Genomic DNA, 24,536 nt, shown 5'->3' with positions numbered 1-24,536 from the left:
AAGATATAAAAATAAAAATAATCGGTCGTGACGGTTTCATAAAGAGGAGAAAACAAAAAGTAAAGGTATAATATGTACACGCCTATAATGTGGATCACGGTAGTTAAATCTTCATTTGCGATATGTCATGTCTTCAGACCACCTGCTGATGTTACTGTTGCAGCAGTGTTGATGGCTTTAGTGGTACATCGTGCTCCGTAACGCCTTTACGAAATTTTAATGTTGCGCAACCATTGAATCTTCGGACAAGTCACGGCGCCCATATTAATAATAATAATAACAACACCGGAGCTTACTATTAGTTATCTTCTCTGCGATCCATGGTCGCATGTACATAAATTACATTCACTGTCCAATAGTGTTATAAGTTCTGAAGTTCATGACGATAGCCTGACTTGAGTATAATACAATACCGTTGATTATTTCGTTCACTTGCAATTTGCAATATAACCGAACAGCGCAGGACAATAATATAATAGGTACCAGCTGTAGTTTGACCATAACTGAATAGATATTTACTACGAATTTTGTATGGGTTTCTACCACTTTACAGGAGTTTTTAGACCAATGTTATTTTCATAGATACGATCGAACATTCACACAAAATCTACACTAGTTATAAAATATATTATGGCGATTGTAGACATTTTAAATACCGGTAGATATAAAGAAAAAAAATAGTGCATATTGTCTTATATTAAGAATACACGAAGTTTATGTGGTGCGATATATGATCACTAATTCCTTAATAATTACAGACGCTAAAGAAACGATTGCTAAATATAAATATTATTGTTTTTACTTTTTACGAACCAATGGCGTTGGTGAAAATAAATCATATTATTCTATGAAATAATTTAAATTAGTTATTTATAATCTCATAATATAATAATATATTTTATAATCAAAATTTTGGGTTTATTATTACTTTTTCTGTGCACGATTAAATAATGTTGACGGACCAAATGTATTACTATTACACTTTTATTATTATTTTTATATTAATTTTACACACATAGGTACGACTTGGATAATCACTAGTTGATAAAATATACCCTCAAACTTACCATATTAAAATAAAGTGATACCATGTGATGGTTTAGTTTATAATATATTATACACTGCTGCATTACAAATGTAATTTGAACAATTTGATTTGTATGCACATTATATTTAAACGATGATAAATTCATGAATATTTTGTACGTTTCAAGTGCACATAGACCGAACGCGGGCCCTAAATATTAATAAAACTTAAGCTATTCTACTAAACTTACAAACTATAACAAATTCATAATATATAATACAACTGACCTGTGAGTACTCGGCGCACAAGTCTATGGTTCCAACGAAATCACACACGTCATCCACCGTCCACGAAGACACGGTAGACTTGTCGGCCGCATTAGGACAGGTGTGTTTATCGGCGGTGGAGGTGGCCGACGGTGCGGAACAGGTCGAAGCGCAAGGTAACACCCGGCTGGGAGCGGCCTGATGGCACGGGGACTGTTTCGACGGCGCCTTTGACGGTTTCGGCGACACGCTGCCCAGCCGCTTGTTGTTGCCGCCTACGCCATTGCAAGTCAGGGCGACCTTTTCCCGGGACTTTTGCAGAGCCAGACCGAAAGCTGGTATGTTGAGGAAAGTTTCGGCGAACGATCCGGCAGCGGCCGCAGCGGTCTCCCAGTGGGATCCGGCCGCAGGCGGATGACCTTTGCGGGGTTTTTTGCACGGACTCGACGACGACGACAGGTCAAGCGGGTTCTGTTCGGACGCCGAGGCCGCGGCCGCCGAGCCGATGTTGTGCGGGTGCAGCGGGTTGGACGACGACGACGAGGTAGAGCAAGGCCGCTTGGTGCCACCACCGGTCTTGCCGCTCATGAAGGCGTCAAACTGTGAAGACCGGACCATGGACAGTAGCGCCTGCGTGGACGACATGTCCATCATGGGCGGGAACATGGGCACGTTGGTCCCAGGTATGGTGGGCGTCGCGAACGGAAATCCTGGGTTCAGCAGACTCCCTTCGCAGCCGTTGTCTTTGGTCGACGTGGCCGCCGCAGCCGCCGCTGCTGCAGCGGCGGTCGCAGCTGACAGTATGCCGAGGCTTAAACCGTTCCGCGAAGGCATGTACCTGAATCGAACGGGAGACAAACAAATTTAAAACCTCATGATTATAATAATATGTATTTGGTACCTAATCTAACCACTTAACTAATCGAATAAAGCAAGGACATTGTTACTAATGAGTAATGACATTTACAATCATTAAATTAACACAATTGATTAATAAGATCGAAATTGAGTTTATTGTGTGCATAAGAACCATTGAATTTTAATTTTGAAACCAGTATCCAGTATGAAATGTTTGAGGATCTTAATTAGATGAGGTTATCTGAGGATGAAGAATTAGTGTAGGATAAAAAGGAGTGAACGAATTTTCAATTTAAATTCGTTAAGAGAAAAAATTAAACGATAGTATAATAATATTAATAATATTAGTAGATGAAAAATTCACTTCCACAAGGACAGTATAGTTGCCCTAGGTTTAAATCATGTCTGGGAAGTAAATTATGCCCCAGCCGCGAGCCACAGCCTGGAGTGACGAGACTGTTTTATTATTGCGGATTGACTAATCGACTAACATATCACAAGTCTGATATCATGAAGGGAGATGTATAGCCTTTAGGTATATCATATTATAATATTATAGATTCTGTGAAAAATTATTGAAACGCTCGATTAATTAATTAAATAAATACGTAAACGTTATTATAGTTAACTATTATAATTCCGCGTGACGTTGTAAGGTTTTATTTACTACCTACGATTTTACTGTGTTGTTGTTGTGATCTGGAGATTCACGCAAAGAGTGATGAAGGAAAATCGATGCGCGTCGTTGACCTAAATAAGAATATTATTTAAGTCGTATCGCCAAGGCAGAAAATAGCCAAACGACTGGCGTGAAATGTTGCGTTCCAACGTTTTTGTATAACACTCAAGACTACGATAAAATACGTTGGTACATAATACATACAATATTATATTAAAATAAGCTCGTTCTATTATACGCGTGTTGCATAACTAGATGTGGCATGAAGGCATGTGCACTTTGAATTGTAGGGATCTAGGACATTTGGCGCACAGGACTGATGAAAAAAAGCGGCATCAAAACTGTATGACCTGTGAACACTAAACAGTCTCTTCTACGTTAATTTTTGATTTTGACTTTATGTCTATACAACACAAAAATGGTATATTATTATTGAAAATCCTTGATAATGTTATTGATAAAATAAATAAAAATAATAATGTGGATATTGAAATATTTTAAAAACTTATTTTCTTGGCCTTCTTTGCAGAGCAATCGTTTCATCATAATCAACATAATAATTATTGATTTGTCGTGCACATAATTTGTTATGATAATTAAGGTAATGATACTTAATATAGGTACTTAGTATGTACGAGTGCAGTTCAACACGATATACAACTGACCTGTAACTAAATGATGAATAGATAGTATTATTTTTTTTTTTACCTCTAAAACTCCCTTATAAAACGAACCCCACTTTCCTACACCAGTAGATCCAGCACTGCGCATGTTCCATATTATTGTTAATACGATTATATCGTTTATCGTTTTTCCTGCTCAACGATTACTGCTAAGTACCTATATATATAGTATTATAGGTGCAGCGAGCTCATACGCTATTTGGCGCGCGCACACACAATGATTACAAGGCGCTGCGAGTCGAGTCGTGTACGCAATAATAATAATAATAATAATAATAATTTAGTCCTGTTAATCGTCTGAACGAAGAAAAAAAACGCTCAGCTGATTTCGTGAGAATTGCCACCGCGCGTCGTTGTTGGTCGCTTTTTAAAACGAACGCGTTTTTTTACGGAAGGAAAGCGTGTGCGAGAGACGGCGGATAGTAATTATTCCGTCTATATAATAGCTGTTGTGTACTTGTGTACGAGCAGATCGTGACAGTAATTTTGATTATTTCTCTTTATGTTTTTTAATGAACGCCCGCCGTATCGACATATTCTTGTTGTTATTATTGTTATTTTCGCGCCTCCGCTAAAGGCGACTGACGGCGATTCCGGGACTATGACGACCAAACCAATCGCCTAATTAATTAATCAATTTTACGAATCTACCAATAAATGTTTTGTGAACGGTAATGGGGGTGGGTATTAGGTTCACACGAAAATTTGGATTTGTATATAAGTAAAGGACACAAACTTAGTCAGCGATGACGTAGTTACACCTCACTACAACTCACCAACTATAAGCTTAAAGTTTTCAACTTTCAACCGTAAATATCGTATAGATATGTATTTCAGCCTACTGTATACGTATCTTACCGTATCTCAGCCCCCGAGATGAATCTCAACTATTATCCGTGCGTATATAATATTACAGAAATGCACACTATTGAATTAGGATTTTAAATAAAAAAAACATACAATTATGGTAATCGAACACGATTTTTACGTTATCTTTTGGGTTGAAATCGTGTAATTCTGCACAAATGTATAACACACATATTATTATTTTAATTGAATTCCTTTGAACAGGTATAGGTAGTAGGCACCTATGCATAAAAAACGATAAATAATGAAAACGATCTCGTAAAGACTTCACACGATAATATCTTCTGTAATATGATAACGAGTTGCGATTCTATTCCGCATTAATTAGTCCGTCGCGAATTACGCAATTTCAACTACACATAACATTTATGTATATTATGTATAATACGTACGATTTATAAAAGGGAACAATGAGATCGTAATAAATATAAATGTGGGTTGCAGTGTATGAAAAAATATTACGGACCTTATAAATCGTGTTAAAAGGAAAAATTGTGTAAAATAGTAACATGCTTATCCTATATGTTCATCAAACTGCAGTTGTTTGATCGTAAATATTAATTTAATTACCCTGCAGCTCGTGTCGTTTCTTTGCTATTATTACAACGTGTCGTACAGGTTAATACAGTTGGGCGGCTGCCGTGGAGTGAATATCGTCTATTATTTTTAATGTCCGATTGTTTGACTTCGTCGATTCTATTGTACTACTATGTAATTACTGTATTATATCGGTTAAGTGTTTTGTTTTTCTTTTACAACAGTAGTCGAATAATTATTAGAAAACAACAATAATATCTAATACTGCAAGGTCTTTTATAAGAATTTCCAAGATAAATTAACATAACATATGTAAATCGGTTGAATTTTGATGACGTGTTGCTACCAACGGCTACTATCAAAGAGAAACGGTCTTCGTTATATTGAACTAAACGTCAAATAATGTTACACGACTAATAAACACCTAGGGAATGATGAGAACCCGTCTACGGACCATGCAAAAACGTATCGATATAAATGTTTTTTTTTTTCGAAATATTTATAGGTATTTTCGAAATAATAATCCTCGACGGTCCGACGGAGAAAACCAAGTAAATCTATGATATTATATCATTATACATAATATATTAGTCGTAAAATGTTACTCACTCGCTGGGGTTGGCATTCTGGTACTTGGCGGCCAGGCTTCGTATGAGGTCGCTGCAGTTTCGGTTGGGCGCAGGACTGGACACGCGGTCCGCCGCGGCCGCGACGCCGGGCGGCGTGTTGGGGGTAGCACGAAGAGGACGGCGTGCCGCTACGCGACGATGCTGAGTCGCCGCCCGCCGCAGCCACCGGGCTCAAGCGTTCCGTCTTCACGTCGGCCGCGGCCGCCACTCTATTGTTGTTGGTGCTGGTCGTGTTGTTGTTATTCACCGAGTGCTCAATCTGCATACCGACCCCCGAACGTCGGCTCTTCGGCAAACCAAACAAGTCGATGTCTCTTTTGATGTCCACTGCGGGAAACAAACAAAATCGTAAACGTTATTGAAACCGCTAAGACGTTTTCTTATTTTCCTGGATGTCAATGATTTTTGCATAATATGTTGTTGGAACGTCTTGGATAAGTTATCATCGGTTACATAATGATAAAACAATACAGATTGTCATCGCTATTCGATGCCATTCGTTGAATTTATTGTATCATATATTATTCTAGAATGAATAATTTATTATTTTTAAAGGAATTTTGACGCGTTTCTAGTGCATATTTATAGGTTGTTTAGGACAGACATGTTTTATCAGTACTAATTATTATAATAAAACAATCATTTGGATATTAACTATTCGAATGCAAATTATATACACACACACATCCTACTCGTATAGGATCTGACTAAGATCCATATTTTTATCTAAGTATTATATGAAGGTATGGAAATATAATTTGAATTATTATATTAGTACGTAAGTTATATACATATTTACACATACATAGGTATTTTAACCATAGGCACTACATAATGATAGAGTTAAGGTACCCCAAACGGCTAAAAGTACTTGTGAGACTCGATAGCGCGACCAGACAAATAGACAGACGACAGTTAACCAAAACTCTGCTGAAAATATAATATTATTGTTAAAAAAAAAACCAAATCGTAATGCCATATTACGTTAGAAACCCTTGCTGCAGATCCCCACGTTATAATTAGTAAAAACGGAAAATTTAAATCTCGAAAAAAAGAATTTTTCATTGTTGAAACGATCCTAGGCATTATAAAAACAATATGTACCTAATAAACTAATAACAATCGATTCTAAAATACTCGAAGTAGTTATTAGGCTCGTAAATATACACGCCCAAGACTCATTTCGTTTCGCTGGAATCTTTCACATTCCACATCACTATTAATTATAATATAGTATTTAGTATTATAATATAGTATAGCCTCTGGTGGATGACGAAGGCGTGAAAACCGTTTGATCGAGAATCGAATGGCATGACGGATGACGTGAAGACACCGTTTTCTCCTGGCTGACTGACCGACGACAGAAAATGTCGTGGTTACACACTCATGAGTAACTATAATATACAGTGGTATACCGCAGTCACCAAATGTATACGGCAGACAGACCGTCGGCAGTTGAGGTGACTCCCATCCATATACAAGTGTATAATAAACTCATTACCGGATAACCGCGATATTCTCTGTAGACCAGTGTTACAAGAAAGTGGAAACGATGGCCACTGACCGTTTTATCGGACTGATTCTCGCTATTATCGATTGTCAATGATTCCTTTAAAGACCGACTAAAGCCGTATTCGCAACTACGTCGCGTGTGTCGTGTTGTACGAGGATTTGGTAAATATGGTTGCAATTGATAACCGTGTTGGTTTAAAAGTTGTGCTGTAGTCAATTCTTGGTATACTCGGTTGCAACATAGTCATTACATGATACAAAAAAATAACGTCCAATAACAATGCGATTTAGACTACACGACAAACTCGGTTGCAGTGAATCCGGCTTAAAGAATAATGGTATATTATATACGGTCAGAAGTAACCACGATGTTTTCCATCGTCTCGGTCGGTTAGTCAGAGGAAAACAGTTTTAAGTGTAGATCTCTGCAAAACGAGTCGTACTGTATAATATGTCTAAATTCGAGCTTCGTCACTTCTGGTCCGGCGATACATGTCACCCATTTCCCGAAGATTGCGAGCACATCAATCACCAATGTATGTTATTCACTGGTTCCATCAACTCGTACTGGAACGCCTTTCGACAGTAATTTACTGACTATTGTAGATAATCATAGCCTCTCACGTAGTGTGTACAAATCCACGATGACCGTCAAACTTGATTTATCAGCCTTATACGAAATTGAAAATAATATACTATGTAGGTAGTACAAAACACAGAAATCGGTACAATGAGGGTTTTACAGTCAGCGTTCGTGTATAAGCGGCTGCAGCATACCAGTTGCGTCCCAAACAAAAATGTTGTGATAAAGTATATACCAGTTCCGTCCCGGGTAACTTAAAAGGATATCCTATTTCCGTCCCAAACTAAAATTATATATAACACGTAGTAAATAATAATACATTGTCTTTACTTAGTTATATATTAATACAGTTATACATAAAATGTAAATTCAAGAATATAAGTTAAAAATGATCTGTATAATACAATTGCGTTTATAAATTTCTTGAAATTTAACCTTTGACGAAAAAGTAGATTAATTCTTGTAGACTATTTACAGAACAGTTATATTTTACTGAATCATTATTTCCATCTTATATGTTGACTAATTTTTCTACAGTACTTTGCGTCTTCGCGCACCACAAACAATATTGTGAATCATTTCAATCAAAATTAAATGGAATGTCTTAATGTTTTTGTTTTGTAAACCAAATAAACATATAAATATAAACAATAATATTCATTGTTAATCGAATCATTATGAATTTATATATTTGTAAACAAATGAGTACAGTACTATCTTTAGCTAACAAAAGAAGATTGGTTAATCTGAACGCAAATTTGCTATGTTGCACGTGGGTCAGAAAGATAAATAAAATAGTGCGCTGACATCATTTAAAATAGGATAAATAATTCATTTTTATGTGAAGTATAGAGGTTTAATCCGGGTGTAACGACTGTGTATTACACCCAATTTTCACGAGATTTTAGATAGGAATCTCTAATCTATAACCTACAGGACCACAGACTTCAAATTTTTGATATTAAATACAAATAAAGATATATTGATGAATATTTATAACAAACAGTAATAACACCTGTTGACCTTTTTAAAATATCATAACAAACGTTTGTTTTTTATAAGGGAATAATAATGATACAGACATTGCAGGGGTCTATTAAATCTTGAGCGCTGAGTTCACGTCTTGTGTACTGACGTTAATCTGGATCTGGATTCGTGGTTAGTCTGTTAGACTTCACATAATAGTTATAATAATATACACTCGATAAATACGCAATAGATATTTTTAACAACCTGTTTGTACTTAGTACAATATTTTTGAATTAAAATCTACGAACGTTACGTACATGAGATTATAACGTAGAACGTTGTTATTTGTTAATAAACATAATACAATAATATAATATTATTTATTTATATTATATTTTCAACAATGAAAATATAGTAGCGAAGACGATAACACCAACTGTATAGGTGTATTATAAATATAGACACGCACATCAAATATCATTTTTCTGCACGGAGGTCTCATTCGATCGCATTGTTATTATTATTATAATCTTGACGATTCGTTACACGTGATTATTATCCCACATATTATTATTATACACGCAAAAGGCGCATACCACGACCGTCTGTATATATATTTTTTGTGTTATTTTGGCACCCGTTGACCGTATATATACGCACGTATGTAATATATATATAACTATTAACTATATTATAAGTAATACGGGCGCGTGCGTGCGTGAAAAAAATAACGCCGCAAAATAAACCGCCCACGCCGCCGTATTTTTCCACGCTTATTTCGCAGCTCACGGCCAATTGGACACCGGCCATTATTATATATTTTAGTATTATTTGCCCTCACCGCTCTGCAGTGTCCCGTCGTTGTAGGCCTACACAAATAATGATATATAATAGTATTATTATCGCAGAAATCTAGATACGTACCTAGGTATATATTATTATTAAGACACGAGAAGCGTGCGGATCCGACAAATTCGACACGAGAAGTAAAAACCGGAAAGTACGCGTCATTGTACACAATATCAAAAAAAAATGTAATATTATTATAATACAAGGAGCCAGTTGATTTTATATAATATTATTATATTATTATGTTTGTTCGTTTGTGTTGTGACGTTGTGGGCCGATCATCAATTATGTTATCACATTTTTAAAACAATAATTACAAATAAGTTATATATACATAGAATCATATTATTCCAGACATTATTATGAGTATCTTAATCAGTTAATGACGCTATCGTACCGAGTAAAAACGGACAGTTTGAACCGGCGGACGTTGGTGATCACCGGTCGCTATAATAATATATACACTTAAGAGAGGACGCTACATCCGCATGTCTCCGCCTTACAAATGTATACAATTTGCTTTACAGAGGGAGTTAAGTTGTCTCGCGCAAAACAGTTTTGGATAAGATGTATGTCATACGTTAGTAAGATGGAGCCAAAGTGGGGGGGGGGGGGGGGGTGTAGCGTGCTCTTAAGAGTTCCGAAGCTAATTTTTTCTCTAATTTTGTGTCTTTGTTAAGTGTAGTTTATTTCTGCAAATAATTATTTGAAAACTACTTTGGTAGTACAGGCGTTCAGTATCCAACAGTTTTATCGTTTAAAATGTATATACAATATGGTAGTAATTATGACAATTCAATGATATTATTAACAATGATCAAAGGTATTCGTTCGTGTATAATGTATGTATAGGTTAGTACACGCGTTTTATATTCACAAATAACACAATCGACGCGAGTGCCGATTTATTTACACTTGTATTTTATCCACCCAAGTTGGAAAATAAACAGTAGCCGCGTATCATGATGATGTTATTATTATAACGATCTGACAAGATTTCACCGATTGTCATATTACACCACTGTGGGTAGATAACAATATTATATGCCTGCAGCAATATAGAGATTGAAATATAATATTACAATACGGACTACCTATACGATATCTATGAGTATATTATGTACAATCAATTCAACGCATAATAGTCTTATACCTATAATATATGCTGTAAGTTCACAATATTATAATATCACACTCAGGTCTGCTGCAACCCACTGCCGTAATCTTATAATGTATAATAGTATAATATATATATATATATATATATATAATTTTTTCGAAACGGAAACGTTATATCGTACATTACGTACAGCCGTATTACAGACATAACAACGTAATACGAGGATATCGAGGACGTGACTATACTATCTCCATCTATATGAAGAGGAATATAGAAAAATTCCACCAAGCTAAATTGAAATTGTAACGTCTGGTTTAATCTAAGAACTTAACACACAATATTACCAAATTATAAGAGCAGAATATTTTCCAGAAAATGGCATAGAGTTTTTATAAAATATACTGTCAAACAAAAAAGTTAAAGTGTTTATTATATTTTCTAATCCTACCTACTTATAATATTATTGTCTATAATTATATTTAATTATACAATTGTAACTTCTTCTATCGTAAAATCCTGATCTTGAAGTTTAATACGTAAATTACTAAACTCCAATTATAATTATTTATTATGAACCTAGTGCCATAATTTTGATTTTGAGTAGTGGAATTTTGATATGTTAATCTTTAGATAGACGCGTTCATCCCGATGAAAATGGTACTGTTATACATTTACGGCATATTATACATTTATGCAAAATATGACTAAATATTGTTGTACGCGATCAAACATCTTATCATTATATGATGGCAATAATAACAATTGTTTAATGCCCAATAATATTCCTATCTTATATTAGTATTATAATATTTATATTCGACCAGTACGCGCAACAGGTAAGTAAGGTGCCTAGGTGCGGGCGGCGTTTAAAAAAAAGTTTTCGCTTTTGATACACTACGCAGCACACAAGACATTATATTATAGCAATTGTCATTAATTTTAACGAATAGCTGCCGGATGGTTTCTGTATAATTTTGTGCCTGGGAAATTAGCGTCACGAAAAATACGTGTTGACTGCCACATAAATATCCTACGTGATTACGCTGCGCTTGAACTATGACACGCTAATAAGCGCAATCAATTATTTGTACGGACCGCGGTCAACGACGATGTCGGGAGCGGGGAACGTGTATATATCGTCGCGGCTCGAGAGCTCAAAGAACGCATACACACCATAATATTATAATGTGTTCCAACTGTTCCAAGGAGAACGTTCTAGACTCTGGTATCTAGAAAGAAAAAGAATACCGCCTTGTACTTACTTACCGGCGAGCGCGTGCATAAAACGTATATTTTATAAATAACTAACGGTAAAGACTTGACGAGAGGTTAGGCCCGGCGGGTCAACAATAGGCGAAATACATACATATTAATAATATTATTAATTATATATTATTCTATTATTGTTTTATTCCTAAAAAATGGGATTAACTTCCATAAATATTACCACGTATGTATAGAGCATACATTAGCGTCTATAGTAATTATCAAACTAACAAATGAAATATTATATTTAGAGTATAACACATTCGAATTTCAAAAAAAAGACATAATTATATTATATAGTGATAATTTACGTTACGCACGTGTTTTAAATTTATCAGTTTATCACCTAATAATTATATTATACAGCACGAATATCACTTTAGGCGTGTTTGTTTTTAGTTTTACTAGTACGAAACAATTGCAAAAATTTGTATGGGTTATTACTATATTATTACTATATAACATGTAACACGTTTGTATGAAATAGTTAGTATTGAATGTTCACGTATTGTATTACTATTTTAACTTTCTAAATATTAAATTTCCAGAAATTTAACTTTTAAAATTAAAATTGCATAAAAGTTCTTTCTCCTAAGAAATAAGAATGTATACCTACTAATTATTATTACTGGCTTCTGTGCACGAGTATTTATACGACAAATTATAGATCAAACGTTTATTAGTCATCTAATAATAGCAGGCTTACAAGTTACAGCTACTATTCTAGTAATAATATAATTAAATACGGTAATGGTTTAGACAAAAAAAAACAGTTATATAAATTATTAGGTGCACGAATAAACAAATTATTATAGTTAAGCACTTGTGAAATTTGTTTACAATTTCAAAAAGAATTATTAAATAATAAAAAATCATGCTAAAGTCAAAATTAAATCAAAATCAAAATACTAACTATAGTTTGACATTACACATTTCTATATTCTATATTTCTATTCCTATATTCTATATTCTATGTATAAATTATTTTCACTTGTGACAATTTTATATTATATAAGTTAGCTTAGGAACATCTATCATTTGCATTTATTTTTTTTTTCGTTGATACCTAGTAAATAAATAGCAGGGACTAATAAAAATCATATTTGTGTAATAATATAATGAATTATTTCCAAAATGTTATTTTGCATAATTCAAGATACATGTGAACTAAATATAATTTATGTATTATACAGATTTTAGTGATTTTTCTGAACTATTCTATAGAAAGAAAAATGTATCAAAAACAGTTATTTAATCAGTTCCTTCAAATAAACACCCAACACCCAGACCCGTCATTAGATATTTTCAGCCCTAAGTGAAAATTTTAATGCCGCTCTTTTCTTTAAAATTGTATGCCCTCCTAAAGCAACGCATGACTTGCTTGTGCCCTAGCGACGGACCTGTCAACATCCCCCACTTTGACGAAAGGTACGGAAACACCGATTATCTGTATACAGATATTCTGACAATCTGTCGAGTAATCACTTATAATGATTAGGTACGTACAGTCACATACCGATAAATGTGTTAATGTATTGCTCCCTATCTAGCCTCATATAGGACGGTGGATGGCAGAAGAAGGGAATTGACGCCAAAAAGAGAGAATTGTTTTTTGGAAGTGCAAGTCCCTTCAACTACGCCACCTGCAGTCTTGGTCAGCTAGACAGTGTCATCATTTCGTCACTGCGTGCGCTCCACCCGTTTTAATATCAACCATAATATCCTTCTGATTATTTTCTAATTAGCTTTAATCAGTAAGTTTTTATTTGATTTGCGTTACCTATATACACCTAACGCAATACATAGTTCAAAGACAGCTGTGGGTTAGATAAAATGTTTACATATTTAAAATAATAGTTTGTTCAGTTCTTGAATACGTGCAGACCTCGAGAACCCTCCGAACATTTGGAGGGAGGTAATTGCGTAATATTATTTTCCGATCACATTCTCTATCACTTATAACTTGTACGTGTAGAGAATCATTCAGAAATATTATAACTTTTAATCTTGTAGCTTATCATTTTTACGTTATATTACAGTATACCTATTTTAAGAAAATAATATGTTATCTCTAAACAGAAAATACATAGGTTCCTACACTAATCAAAAAAATAATCATTAAAAACCAATAACTTCACTTAGCAATCATTTGTATTATATGGGACATAATAGGTACACCTGTCTGGGCTTTTCCGTTTTCGTACATGATGTATAACCCTTCTATATATAATGATTTAGTATTACGATTTTAAGTATAATATTAGAATACAAAATTTCGTGCAAACGTGTAATTATTATAGTATAGACGTAGGTGAGATATTAATTATATTATTTTGTGTAATTGAATGGCCGAAAAAAATGTTTGATAGTTTTTACTTTAATATTATTAATTAATAGTTTATTAGCTAAATATTATTCAATATTTTCACATACATAACCTTGCCCCGACCTAACTCTTTTTACGGTTTTTAGCATTCATTAACCATAAAAAGTAAACTTTTTCGTTGCATACACTTAAGAAGTAAATTCTACGCAAGAATTCATATACATGCAAGTTGCTCAAGCTTTGAAATTACAACAAAAAATCGACAGATGAAATAACCGTTAAACATTATTTATTCACGATTTGAAATTAAATGAGTTCCACGATAACAGAGTTTACCTAATAGCTAATATAATAATTATAAGTTATAGCAAACGTTCCGGGTCAGTGAAAAGTGTTAAATGTCACACGACCTTCGTTCAGCCTCTAAAGTCTAAGAAACATAATATAGAATCGTGTTATGTTGCATAACAAAATTCGTTTATTATTATTTTTGTTAAAATTGACTATTCGACCTCAATGGTCAGCTCGTATCCGTTGACCCCTGGTCAACAATGTGTGCACTAATATGAACGTACTTCACCCAACCATAATATATTATATTATATTATACCATTGTTTTGGCCCGGCCCCAAACACCCGTGTCCGGAATATAATATCGTCATAACGAGGAGGCGAGAAAAGGTTAGGCTACTAAAAAAAAATGAATTAAAATTGTAGTAAAAAAATGCGTATGTAGGTCTCCACACATGTAAGCACAATATGAATTAGTCACACCTACATATGTATGGTCGCGTAATCGGAGAGCGTGGCAATAAATCAATAATATATAATACATATATATTCATATTACCTACAATAAACAAGTACTTCGGCCGTATACCAAATGTGGTTCACGTCTAAATAGCTACCATGTTAAGTGGAATGCGATAGTTCGTCATTCACCGTATATTTACTGAAGAGGTTATAGGCGCAGAATGGGAAAAAAAAAACGCTCCGATTTCGAGCTCTTGTGTTCAAATAGTTTCACGTCTGTTGTCAATGATCCGCTAATAATACACTTTCACAAAATTACCATTATACTTCGATTAAATAATAATAATATATATATATATCATGTTTTTTGAAAACTACCGATTTAAAAAAATATGTCGTTAAAAAATATGATACATTTATTTGGAAGTGGTAAAATTGTAGTTTTCAGTATTTTTAAGTTTATGTACCTAGTGTTATACGATTTTCAATTAGATAGCCTGCGCCATATCGGTTTTATTTTAATAATTTAATCTAAGTAATTGTTTAAAATTTCTTAAAATGTTCTACTTTTTTAAGAACTATTATTATAGGACTTCGAACATTGTATTATTATTTTATGACCCCCTGTAACCCATAATTTAAATGTTAAATAAATTACACATACAATTACGTTGGTGAAGTGAGTATAAATAAACATTCGCTTACATCTGTTTTTTATTTTTTAATTTATAGAATATAGCGTTTTACTTTGTTTTATTACCACACGATGTCTACGTCACAATTTTGAATTTTTTTTAATGTGTTTATATTATATTGATCATCTAAATGAACCTTAAATAGATTTGTCAAACTAATTTTAATAAAAAATAATATGATTATCAACATTAATACATACAAATGTGTATACACTATACATCCTTTGTTTATTAATTGCTAAAATAATACTAAATATTTTAAATAAATAATAACTAAGTGCACGATATAGAAATGGCGTGTTAATAATAAATTATCATAAATTAAACATTATTTTCTTAATATGGTGACGTTATTTGTCGATAATTTCTGTTTATTATATATTTGTATTTCTTGTTACGCTTGAAATATAAAAAATACTTTATTAATTCAATGTTACATTTTATTAATTTTTGGGTTTTGGAGGAACTTAAGATTAGGTAGTACTTTTTTATAGGCTATCAAGAAAAACAACAAATTGTGTTTTTAGACTACAGACAAAATAATTTACGAATTAGTTTAGTTTTGGTCTAATTTATATTTATATTTTATATCTATATTGTCATTTAAAACCTTTAAACAGGTCAAGATTCAAATCCTTCAAATTAATCTAAATTCAATCATGCAAATTAAACCATAAGTTTATTTTATTAAAACAATTATATAGTATAATATTTCATTATATTATTTCAACAGTTATACCGATGCTATAGGTTTAATTAGGCAAAAGAAAAAAATTATTGTAATGACAAATAAATCGTAATAAATAAAAATATGGCATTAAAAATGTTTGATTATTTTATTAAATTTAATAAATGTAAAAATAAAAATCTTAAAATAAAAACTTATATTATAATAAATTAAAACATCATATTATATTCATTGTTACATTTAACTCTGCAGACGACCAATATTTACACATAATAATTAACATAATATTACGAATTATCCAATACTGTAGGTGACATTTAAGTAAAATTGTAAATTACATCAAAGTAGGAACCCTAACGTATCTTATATATTTTTAAAAGTTCTTCGAAAATATCTAAGTTGACTATTCTGGGTTAACAATTCGTGTACAGCAAAGACATAACTGCAAAAATTGTATTAAAAATATCCAGTGACTTTGTTTCATAAAGCATAAAGATCCTAATTAAACAACATTCAACAGTTATATTATTCAACTATTAGGTACTTACATTATTTTTTTAATTCTTTTACGCTATTTGACCAAGTGGAATCTTATTTACACTTTATGGTTAACGAGGTAATGTTAATTTTCTTACTATACCTAGTTATTATTTAAAACCAAAATATGTAGTTTTAATTTTGTTACGCTTTTACTAATATAGGTACTTAAAATGTATGGGTAAAGCATTTACAACTGTACTTGGTTTCTTCATATTTTCAAAACAAAGGAGAGAAATATACAAACATAGAATTTTATGTGAATCTTTTTTTTTTTTGATATTTTCCTGAATTTACGTTGTAAATGGTAATATTTACCATTGTTGATCAATATAATAATTATAAATGTAAACCGTGTAGTTAGATAGTTTGTGTATTAGCAACACATTTTTCCATTTCAAAATTAAAAAATCTCATAAAATAGTAATCATTTAACTAATATAGTACATAATATTTCATAGTTTTTAGTATGAACCGACCAAAATAAAAAATATAATAATCGATTGTCGATAAGCCGCTCTTAACTAGAGCCGTGGTCGTGACGATATATGGGCATAGATATGCATTTATATTAATGATAATTGATAATATTTCGTCCAGTACGTAATTAAAAACGGCAGTAGCTAACTTGATAGTCGATAGGAAAAATGACATCAAATTAAATATTTATTGTCGTTTATCAGCGGACCAGTTCAGCCAGTATAGTGTGACAGGTTGTGTGTGAGTACATTCGTAAGTCTATGTATAATATACCTAAGTGTAATCCAGTTTCACCTGTGCTTAAAACGATCCCTACTCTTTCCATCTTCTTTTTTTCCCCTTCATCATTATTATACTTTATACCGTAGGTATAGCCGTATAGGTACTTCTTTTTTCCATTACAAATCCCCGCTGTGTAGCAGCGCTCTGATTTGCTGACGGGTTTTTTCTTGTAGACCAGTTGTAATGTTGTACTATAATATAATGATAGGGTTTCATAAATAGCTTATCTCAGATGACCAACGATATGATTTAATTTTTTTATTTTAACGTAGTTGACCTCTAAGCATAAAATTTAAATCGATTTCTCAATTTTTTTTTTGTCCATTTAAAGAAATGTCCTATAATAGAAAATATCCCAAAAACCGCGTTTCTTATAATAAATATACGAAATCTCAACGTTGCCCTCTTCTCTGAAATGCAACACTACTTTCACTAAAATAAATTAACGTCCGTATTCAAATTTATTTTACTCGTTCCGCTCGTTTACCCATCCAGAGTTTATAAAAAGAGCAATGGTGGTTTTTTTTAAACTGCTGATTTATTAGCGAACATCATTTCTTAGTACACACATAAGTGTGTATTTATTTTTGACCGTGAACATCTCATTAGATTCCCTCGGGGTTAGGTAGAGATCAAATCATCATACTAAACACAACTAATTAAAGACATTCCAAAGAAATACAGAGTGGTACATAAATCGTCATTTATCATGAGTAATATTAAGGTTGTGCTGGTATACACACACAGATAAACGAAAAAGTACTTATAATTTGTTTATAGGATGAAAAAAAACGAACTTCGGCTAAAACGAGTCCACAAAATGTGTAGGTATAGTGGTATATGAACATAATTAGAGACGTACCGATTCGCGGTTACCTTGACTGCGATGAACATGCGTTATTATACGGTTCACGTGACTGTGGAATATTGCAAAACCAGAACTTATAATATATATTATTATTATTCAAATATATTTTGAACACCTCAACACATCTCTATACCTAATAGGTTATCGAAAAATAAAAATCACCCAATTAATCTCGGATTTAATAATATATCATTATTAAACATATAGGTGACACTAGATCTAAACTTCTATATCCCAATGTTAAAATGCCCATATGTTACTCATTGACAAGCAATGCCATTCTCAGATAGGTAGGTATATCATTGTTTCCAGAAATGGTCAGACATGAATTAGATTTTGTCACCGATCACGATTCATTATTATTCTATACGACACTTCACATTCAAGACATTTATTGTGTAACAAATTATCTGTTAGAAAATATTGACATCGAATTACGGACGAACATTTTTTAACCAACGGCATATTAATAATAAAGATTTGGACTAAGCGTGGTGAAAAAGTTTGGAGACAATAACATCGTTAAAAAATGATATTGATATGTTTATGGTTTTAACAGAGATTCTAATTTTTTAAATAATATTTGAAGATCCATAATAAATTTACCACCAAAATGCCATAACATACACTTACATTTAGTAACTATAAGACGCTATTGAGCAAATATTATAATATGTGTAGGTACTTTGAGAGAATACACAAAGAAGTTTTTGTTTATAATTATTATTAATAATCAGATATTATATTATATTATTCCATCTTTTAATCAAAACAAATAGGTAATAAAAAAGGTTATACAACTAATATTATACTACGGTACTCAGATTATTACACAGTTACATATTTATTACTTAATACACACATATATATATATATTATTATGTTTAACAAGTAATTTTAAATATTTATAAAAAGTAATAAAATAGTAAATTGAAAAAAAAAATTAAAGTTTTATACGGCACATTTACTTATCAATTCACTCGTGTATAAGCCCCACATTTTTTTAGGTAGGTATGTAGCTTTTTAAAGTCCAATTTAATTTCATCAACATTTATCGTAGTTTATAATATACAATAATTACTCTAATTCAGAGTTTTGCGTCACATGTAAGGGATATATCGATAAGAACCGGGTCGATTGGGTCATGTGTCACACGGGTGATGGTCTAAAAAGTCTTCGGGTCAAGGATTGCAGAGTGCTCGTGCGTTCGCCTATCCGATATAATATTTTTTCCTATTATTTCATACGCACTCCCGGAGACCATAAAGGTCAAAATTAAATTATGCAATTCTCTATCGAGGAAACTATTTAAAACAATTTAGTTATCTGTTCACGACCTACTGCCTCTGAGAATTCACAAACCCCAACACCGACATATTAAGTCATTGTAGTATTTGTTTAGAAACGCAAATACGAAATTCTTATAGGTAATAGATATATAATCTCATTAAAAGAATATTAACATATAACACGTACATTATGTATTATAACAGAATATAGGTATGTTTTAAATATGTCAATATTATCTGTGTCTACAACATAATATGTTGTATTAAATATTAATTATTATATTGATATCTATCAAACTATAGAACTTGTTTAATATTGACGAAATAGTAATTTTTAATCAAATAAATTATGCCTAAGACTCTTCCCTCCACCCAATGACATGGTTCATATCGTAAGCAGTTAATCGTAATTTTTCATCTTTTGGAAAAACGACTGTCGATATCAGACCATTGTTTAACGGACACACACATTAAATAATATAATGTCTAGCTACTATTATAGTGTACTCTCCTCGTGTAAAATGATAACCGAATTCACTGGTCAAATAGAAAACATACTCATGATATCTAGTTAATGGGATTGAAAGGCCATTGAACTTATGACCCTATCCTATTCATAATAGAACAACCGGGACTTTAGATAACAAATGTCGGTTTTTGAAACGCTCGAGTGCTTTATCAAAGTTTAATTATTCCATATGAAAAAAAACTGTTGTAAAATTTAGATTTATAACGTCTATCACTTTACAGACTTTTAATTTAGGTACGATTGTCAATTCAAATTATTAGTACTTCGCTGACTACAATAATTATAAGTATTTGTACGATGAACATACATAGGTATATAAGCGATTTGTTTGCGCCCTTTTACGGCTTACATTAAATTTAAAACGGTTATAAGGTTAGCATTAATACCGGTAGCAATAAATAGCTTAGTTCAAAACACGTAGTTGTAAAATATTCACTACTATACCTAGTAGATTTTTCTATTACTTGGGTCACAGGTCTTGACAGTTGGGTACTTCATTAGGTGCAATATAATTATGACACTACTGATATCGCGAAAACATAAATTACACAATATTAAGCTCGAGTTCGGAGTTTGATTGACATTTAATTATTTTGATTAATTGCTTAGACCATACGACAAACACGCCGTGTAAAAAGATGAAACGCCAGATCCAACGAATAAGAACAATCAATTATGAAAAACGAAGTGATGTTCATATTATTATTATTGTAATACAAATTGATTGAATTATATTATTACCTGAATAACACCATGGAGGCCAAACGACTGGGCTGGATGCGTCCAAATCCCGCATCATGTTATCACCGGCATGATAGTCTTCGGTACACTTGATAAAAATAAGAACACTTATTTTTAGAAAAAAAAACCGGTTTATATATTAATTTAAAAACAAAAACGCGCGTTATCTTCTTTAGACGTGTGAACGTGTTAAGTAATCACTGCATAGAGAGAGAAACACCAAAAACCGAATTCGAGCCGATCATAATATTGTCTTATTATGATGATGATAAACGTCCTCAAAACGCTTTTCCCGTTTCGATATCGACGCGTGAAGAGATGATAATAATATTAACCGTTATAAAAATATATGAATCGTTGTAATGTCAATGTAAACCACCGTTTTCCAACGATAACGATAAAAAATTTTTAAAAACGTTAAAGGAGCTGATGTTGTTATTATTATTGAGGAAAAAAAATCGGAAAAAAACAACGGAAAAACACGAGCGCGACGGACATGCGTATAAAGCGACGGACTGCGCGCGCGTCTTGTCGCGGACGAACTGGAGCGCGGCAAGGACGTTTGACCGTTGACGACGCGCGCGCCGGCAGACACGAGAGCAGAGGCGGCAGTAGCGACACACACACACACACACGCACGTACACGCACACGCACACGCACAGGACATACAGCCGGCGGCGGCACCTGTACGAGAGCAAACAAGTGCGCTTGCGCATCGGCGGCGGCAGCGGTCATCAGGTGGTAATAATCATCGTCGTCGCGGTCGCCGCTGCCGTACCGCGCGAGCGGCCCTCCCTCCCTGCCGTGGCACGCCACCCGGTAACTCGACCGCTGAAGTCCACCAAGTACCGGTTACCGCGGACGGTAACAACAAAAGTACGCACTATAATATATTACTAATGTTTATACCTGCTGTGTAGTACGCAAATCATTATTATACGACGCGTCATTCATAAAATGCACGATTTCGTTATATTTTAGGTAGGTATATATAATATTATAATAATGATAGATAGACCTACCTATATTATAGTATTATAATATTATATTATTATGGTTAGCGGAAAACACGCCCTAATGCTGTGGCGCGAGTTATCTTACAAGCATGTGTTTTTTTCTCTTGAGTGCCAGATAAAATAATATATAATTCGAATTATCGCTCGCCAAAGTACCTCATATATAAACACGTACTACACCTATAAATAACATAGTATTATACCGTTTAGACGATAATCAGATACCTATAACAAATGTTATTTGCATAATAATTCGGGCAGTGCTATGTTACATAATAATTATTGTTTTTAATTAATTTGAGCGTTCTTTCTTGCGTTCCTTTGAAAAAAGTTAAAAAGGAAACTTTCTTATTCTTAGTGTCCGACATGGCCGCAGGATGACGCACCAAGCAAGCTCACCCCCAAATTTTTTTTCTTTTAATAATGAATTTATTTAATTCAGTTTTTAGGTATTATTAAGTATATCTAATTACCTACTTAAGATCTTATTTTCAAAACTAGTTTTTACAATTTATTTATGAAAGATAATAGTCCTAATATAATTTATGAGTTAAATATATAAATATATAAATTTATATACTTACAGGTACTGGGTAGATGAGATTTAAATTAAAAATTTCGCGAAAATATTGATTCTATATTATGGATAATTTCCCTCTATATAATCTGTTATAACTTATAATAACTAGTATACGTGCATTTTCGTCGTTATGATATTATTATTAGTTGCGTCTCACAATTCGTGATACAAGCAAAAATAACTGTAATTTTTTTTAGCTTATAAATTATAGGTACAATTCAATGGAATTTTAAAAAAAAATGTATGACGTAAAATCATTAAAAATAATGTTTCTAACACTGCAGCTGCACGATATAATAGGTTTTTAAACATAATATAAGTACACATAGATATATTATTATATTATCTTATTATTGTTCATTATGTGTTCAAAGTACGATAATATGTAGATACTCAATACTTTCCAGGACGGATCTGAGATGGGGATCTTGTGGATTTGATAAATTTACTAAATTATTGTTATTATAGTTATCTATAAGTTATATTAAGGATAAGCACATACAGATGACAGTATGACACACTGCAGTCTTATACTCGCTTGTACAATACAAACTGAATACATAATATAATATGGTATACTATACAATATACAACATTATGTATACGGTATAGTCGTATAGACCATATAAACTGGAGATAAAATCAAAAAATATATCATAAATGTATTATTGTATTAAATCATTTTATTCAATACTGGCCGATATCTAGAGATGTCATTAATCATTATACGTCTAAAAATGTTCTCAATGTTTTAAATTAAGTACGTCAGTTTCATTTTCAAAACTATGAAAGACTCATTCTTACTAACATCTTTTTGAAGTTTGTTTTTAATTTTTGTTGAAGTTTTAAATATTTTTACTCAATTATATGTATATTTTGAATTTTCCATTTATTTACTATTTACTAATTGACAATTAAACCATATTGTAACAAATTTAAAATGTTCAACAATACCTAACTCTTAATTTAAAAACTCCCATTTTGGTATAGATATTAATACCGGATATTAATTAACATTTTATGTAGAGAAGAATAATTACTAATTACTAATTACACCATACAATGGATATTGAATATTCTTAACTAAATAATATAAACAATTTTAATGTAAATCATTACCTATATAATATTTAATATCCATGCAGAATGGCCAGAATGTTTCACAATTTTGGTATTTCTTGTTTTCGTATCACTCATTAGTTATTATAAATACATTATATTATTATAGACAGCTAACGTTTACCCAATACCAGGTTAATTTTAAATACATCATATTTTCATAGGCGGTGATTGGGGGGGCTTGGCCGCTTGGGGGAGGCTTAGCACCCCCAAAAAGATCGAAAGCCCTCCAAAATTATTAAACATTTTTCATAGTATAAAATATTAAAATGGGTACTTATTTTACAACGATTGACAAAATCTCGGAACTTAACAAAATATTTTTTTTCCCGAAATGTCAAATGTCAATATAATAATAATATTATTATACCATATTATACAATATAATCGTCATCGGTGCGCGCCGGCTGACCGTCGCAACGGATTGTTATCGCAATATCGCAATGACAAAAATAGAAATTTCCGATAATCAGACTTTGATAAACATTATTATGTGCCGAATGCCGATTGCCGTTTCGACTGTTTCGTCTTTCGTATTGCGTTGTTCTGTTGTTTGTTGTAAATCGTAATATTTCGGTCGAATATAATATTATAAATGTTACCCACACGTGTCACGTTGTACTTTCTACTTTTCGTTGTTGTTATATTTGTACTTTGTATAACTGTAACCTGTAATACTTCAGTAATTTCATTAGTGTTTTATTTATTTATTAAAATGTCGAATTTTTTTTTGAATTTTTTAATATTAAAAAAATACCTAAATAAACTGTAAAATCTGAAAACGTGT

The 24,536-nt window shown here is 32.4% G+C and overlaps 1 protein-coding gene across 1 annotated transcript in view; it reads right to left on the bottom strand.

The window, feature by feature from the left end:
* LOC132940413 (uncharacterized) overlaps window positions 1-21,643 on the bottom strand; it is a 44,542-nt gene extending 22,899 nt beyond the window's left edge. Inside the window, 4 exon segments of the mRNA XM_061008010.1 lie at window positions 1,315-2,131; window positions 5,527-5,648; window positions 5,650-5,873; window positions 21,034-21,643. Of these exon segments, the coding sequence (XP_060863993.1) occupies window positions 1,315-2,131; window positions 5,527-5,648; window positions 5,650-5,873; window positions 21,034-21,091 (1,221 nt within the window). The 5' untranslated portion in view covers window positions 21,092-21,643.
* Window positions 21,644-24,536: the final 2,893 nt, after the last annotated feature.

This window comes from Metopolophium dirhodum, chromosome 3 (genome assembly GCF_019925205.1).
Source record: "Metopolophium dirhodum isolate CAU chromosome 3, ASM1992520v1, whole genome shotgun sequence".
NCBI classification, from domain to species: Eukaryota; Metazoa; Arthropoda; class Insecta; order Hemiptera; family Aphididae; genus Metopolophium; species Metopolophium dirhodum.
The sequence above is the reverse complement of the archived record's forward strand: the minus strand, read 5'-3'. Positions and strand labels throughout refer to the sequence as shown.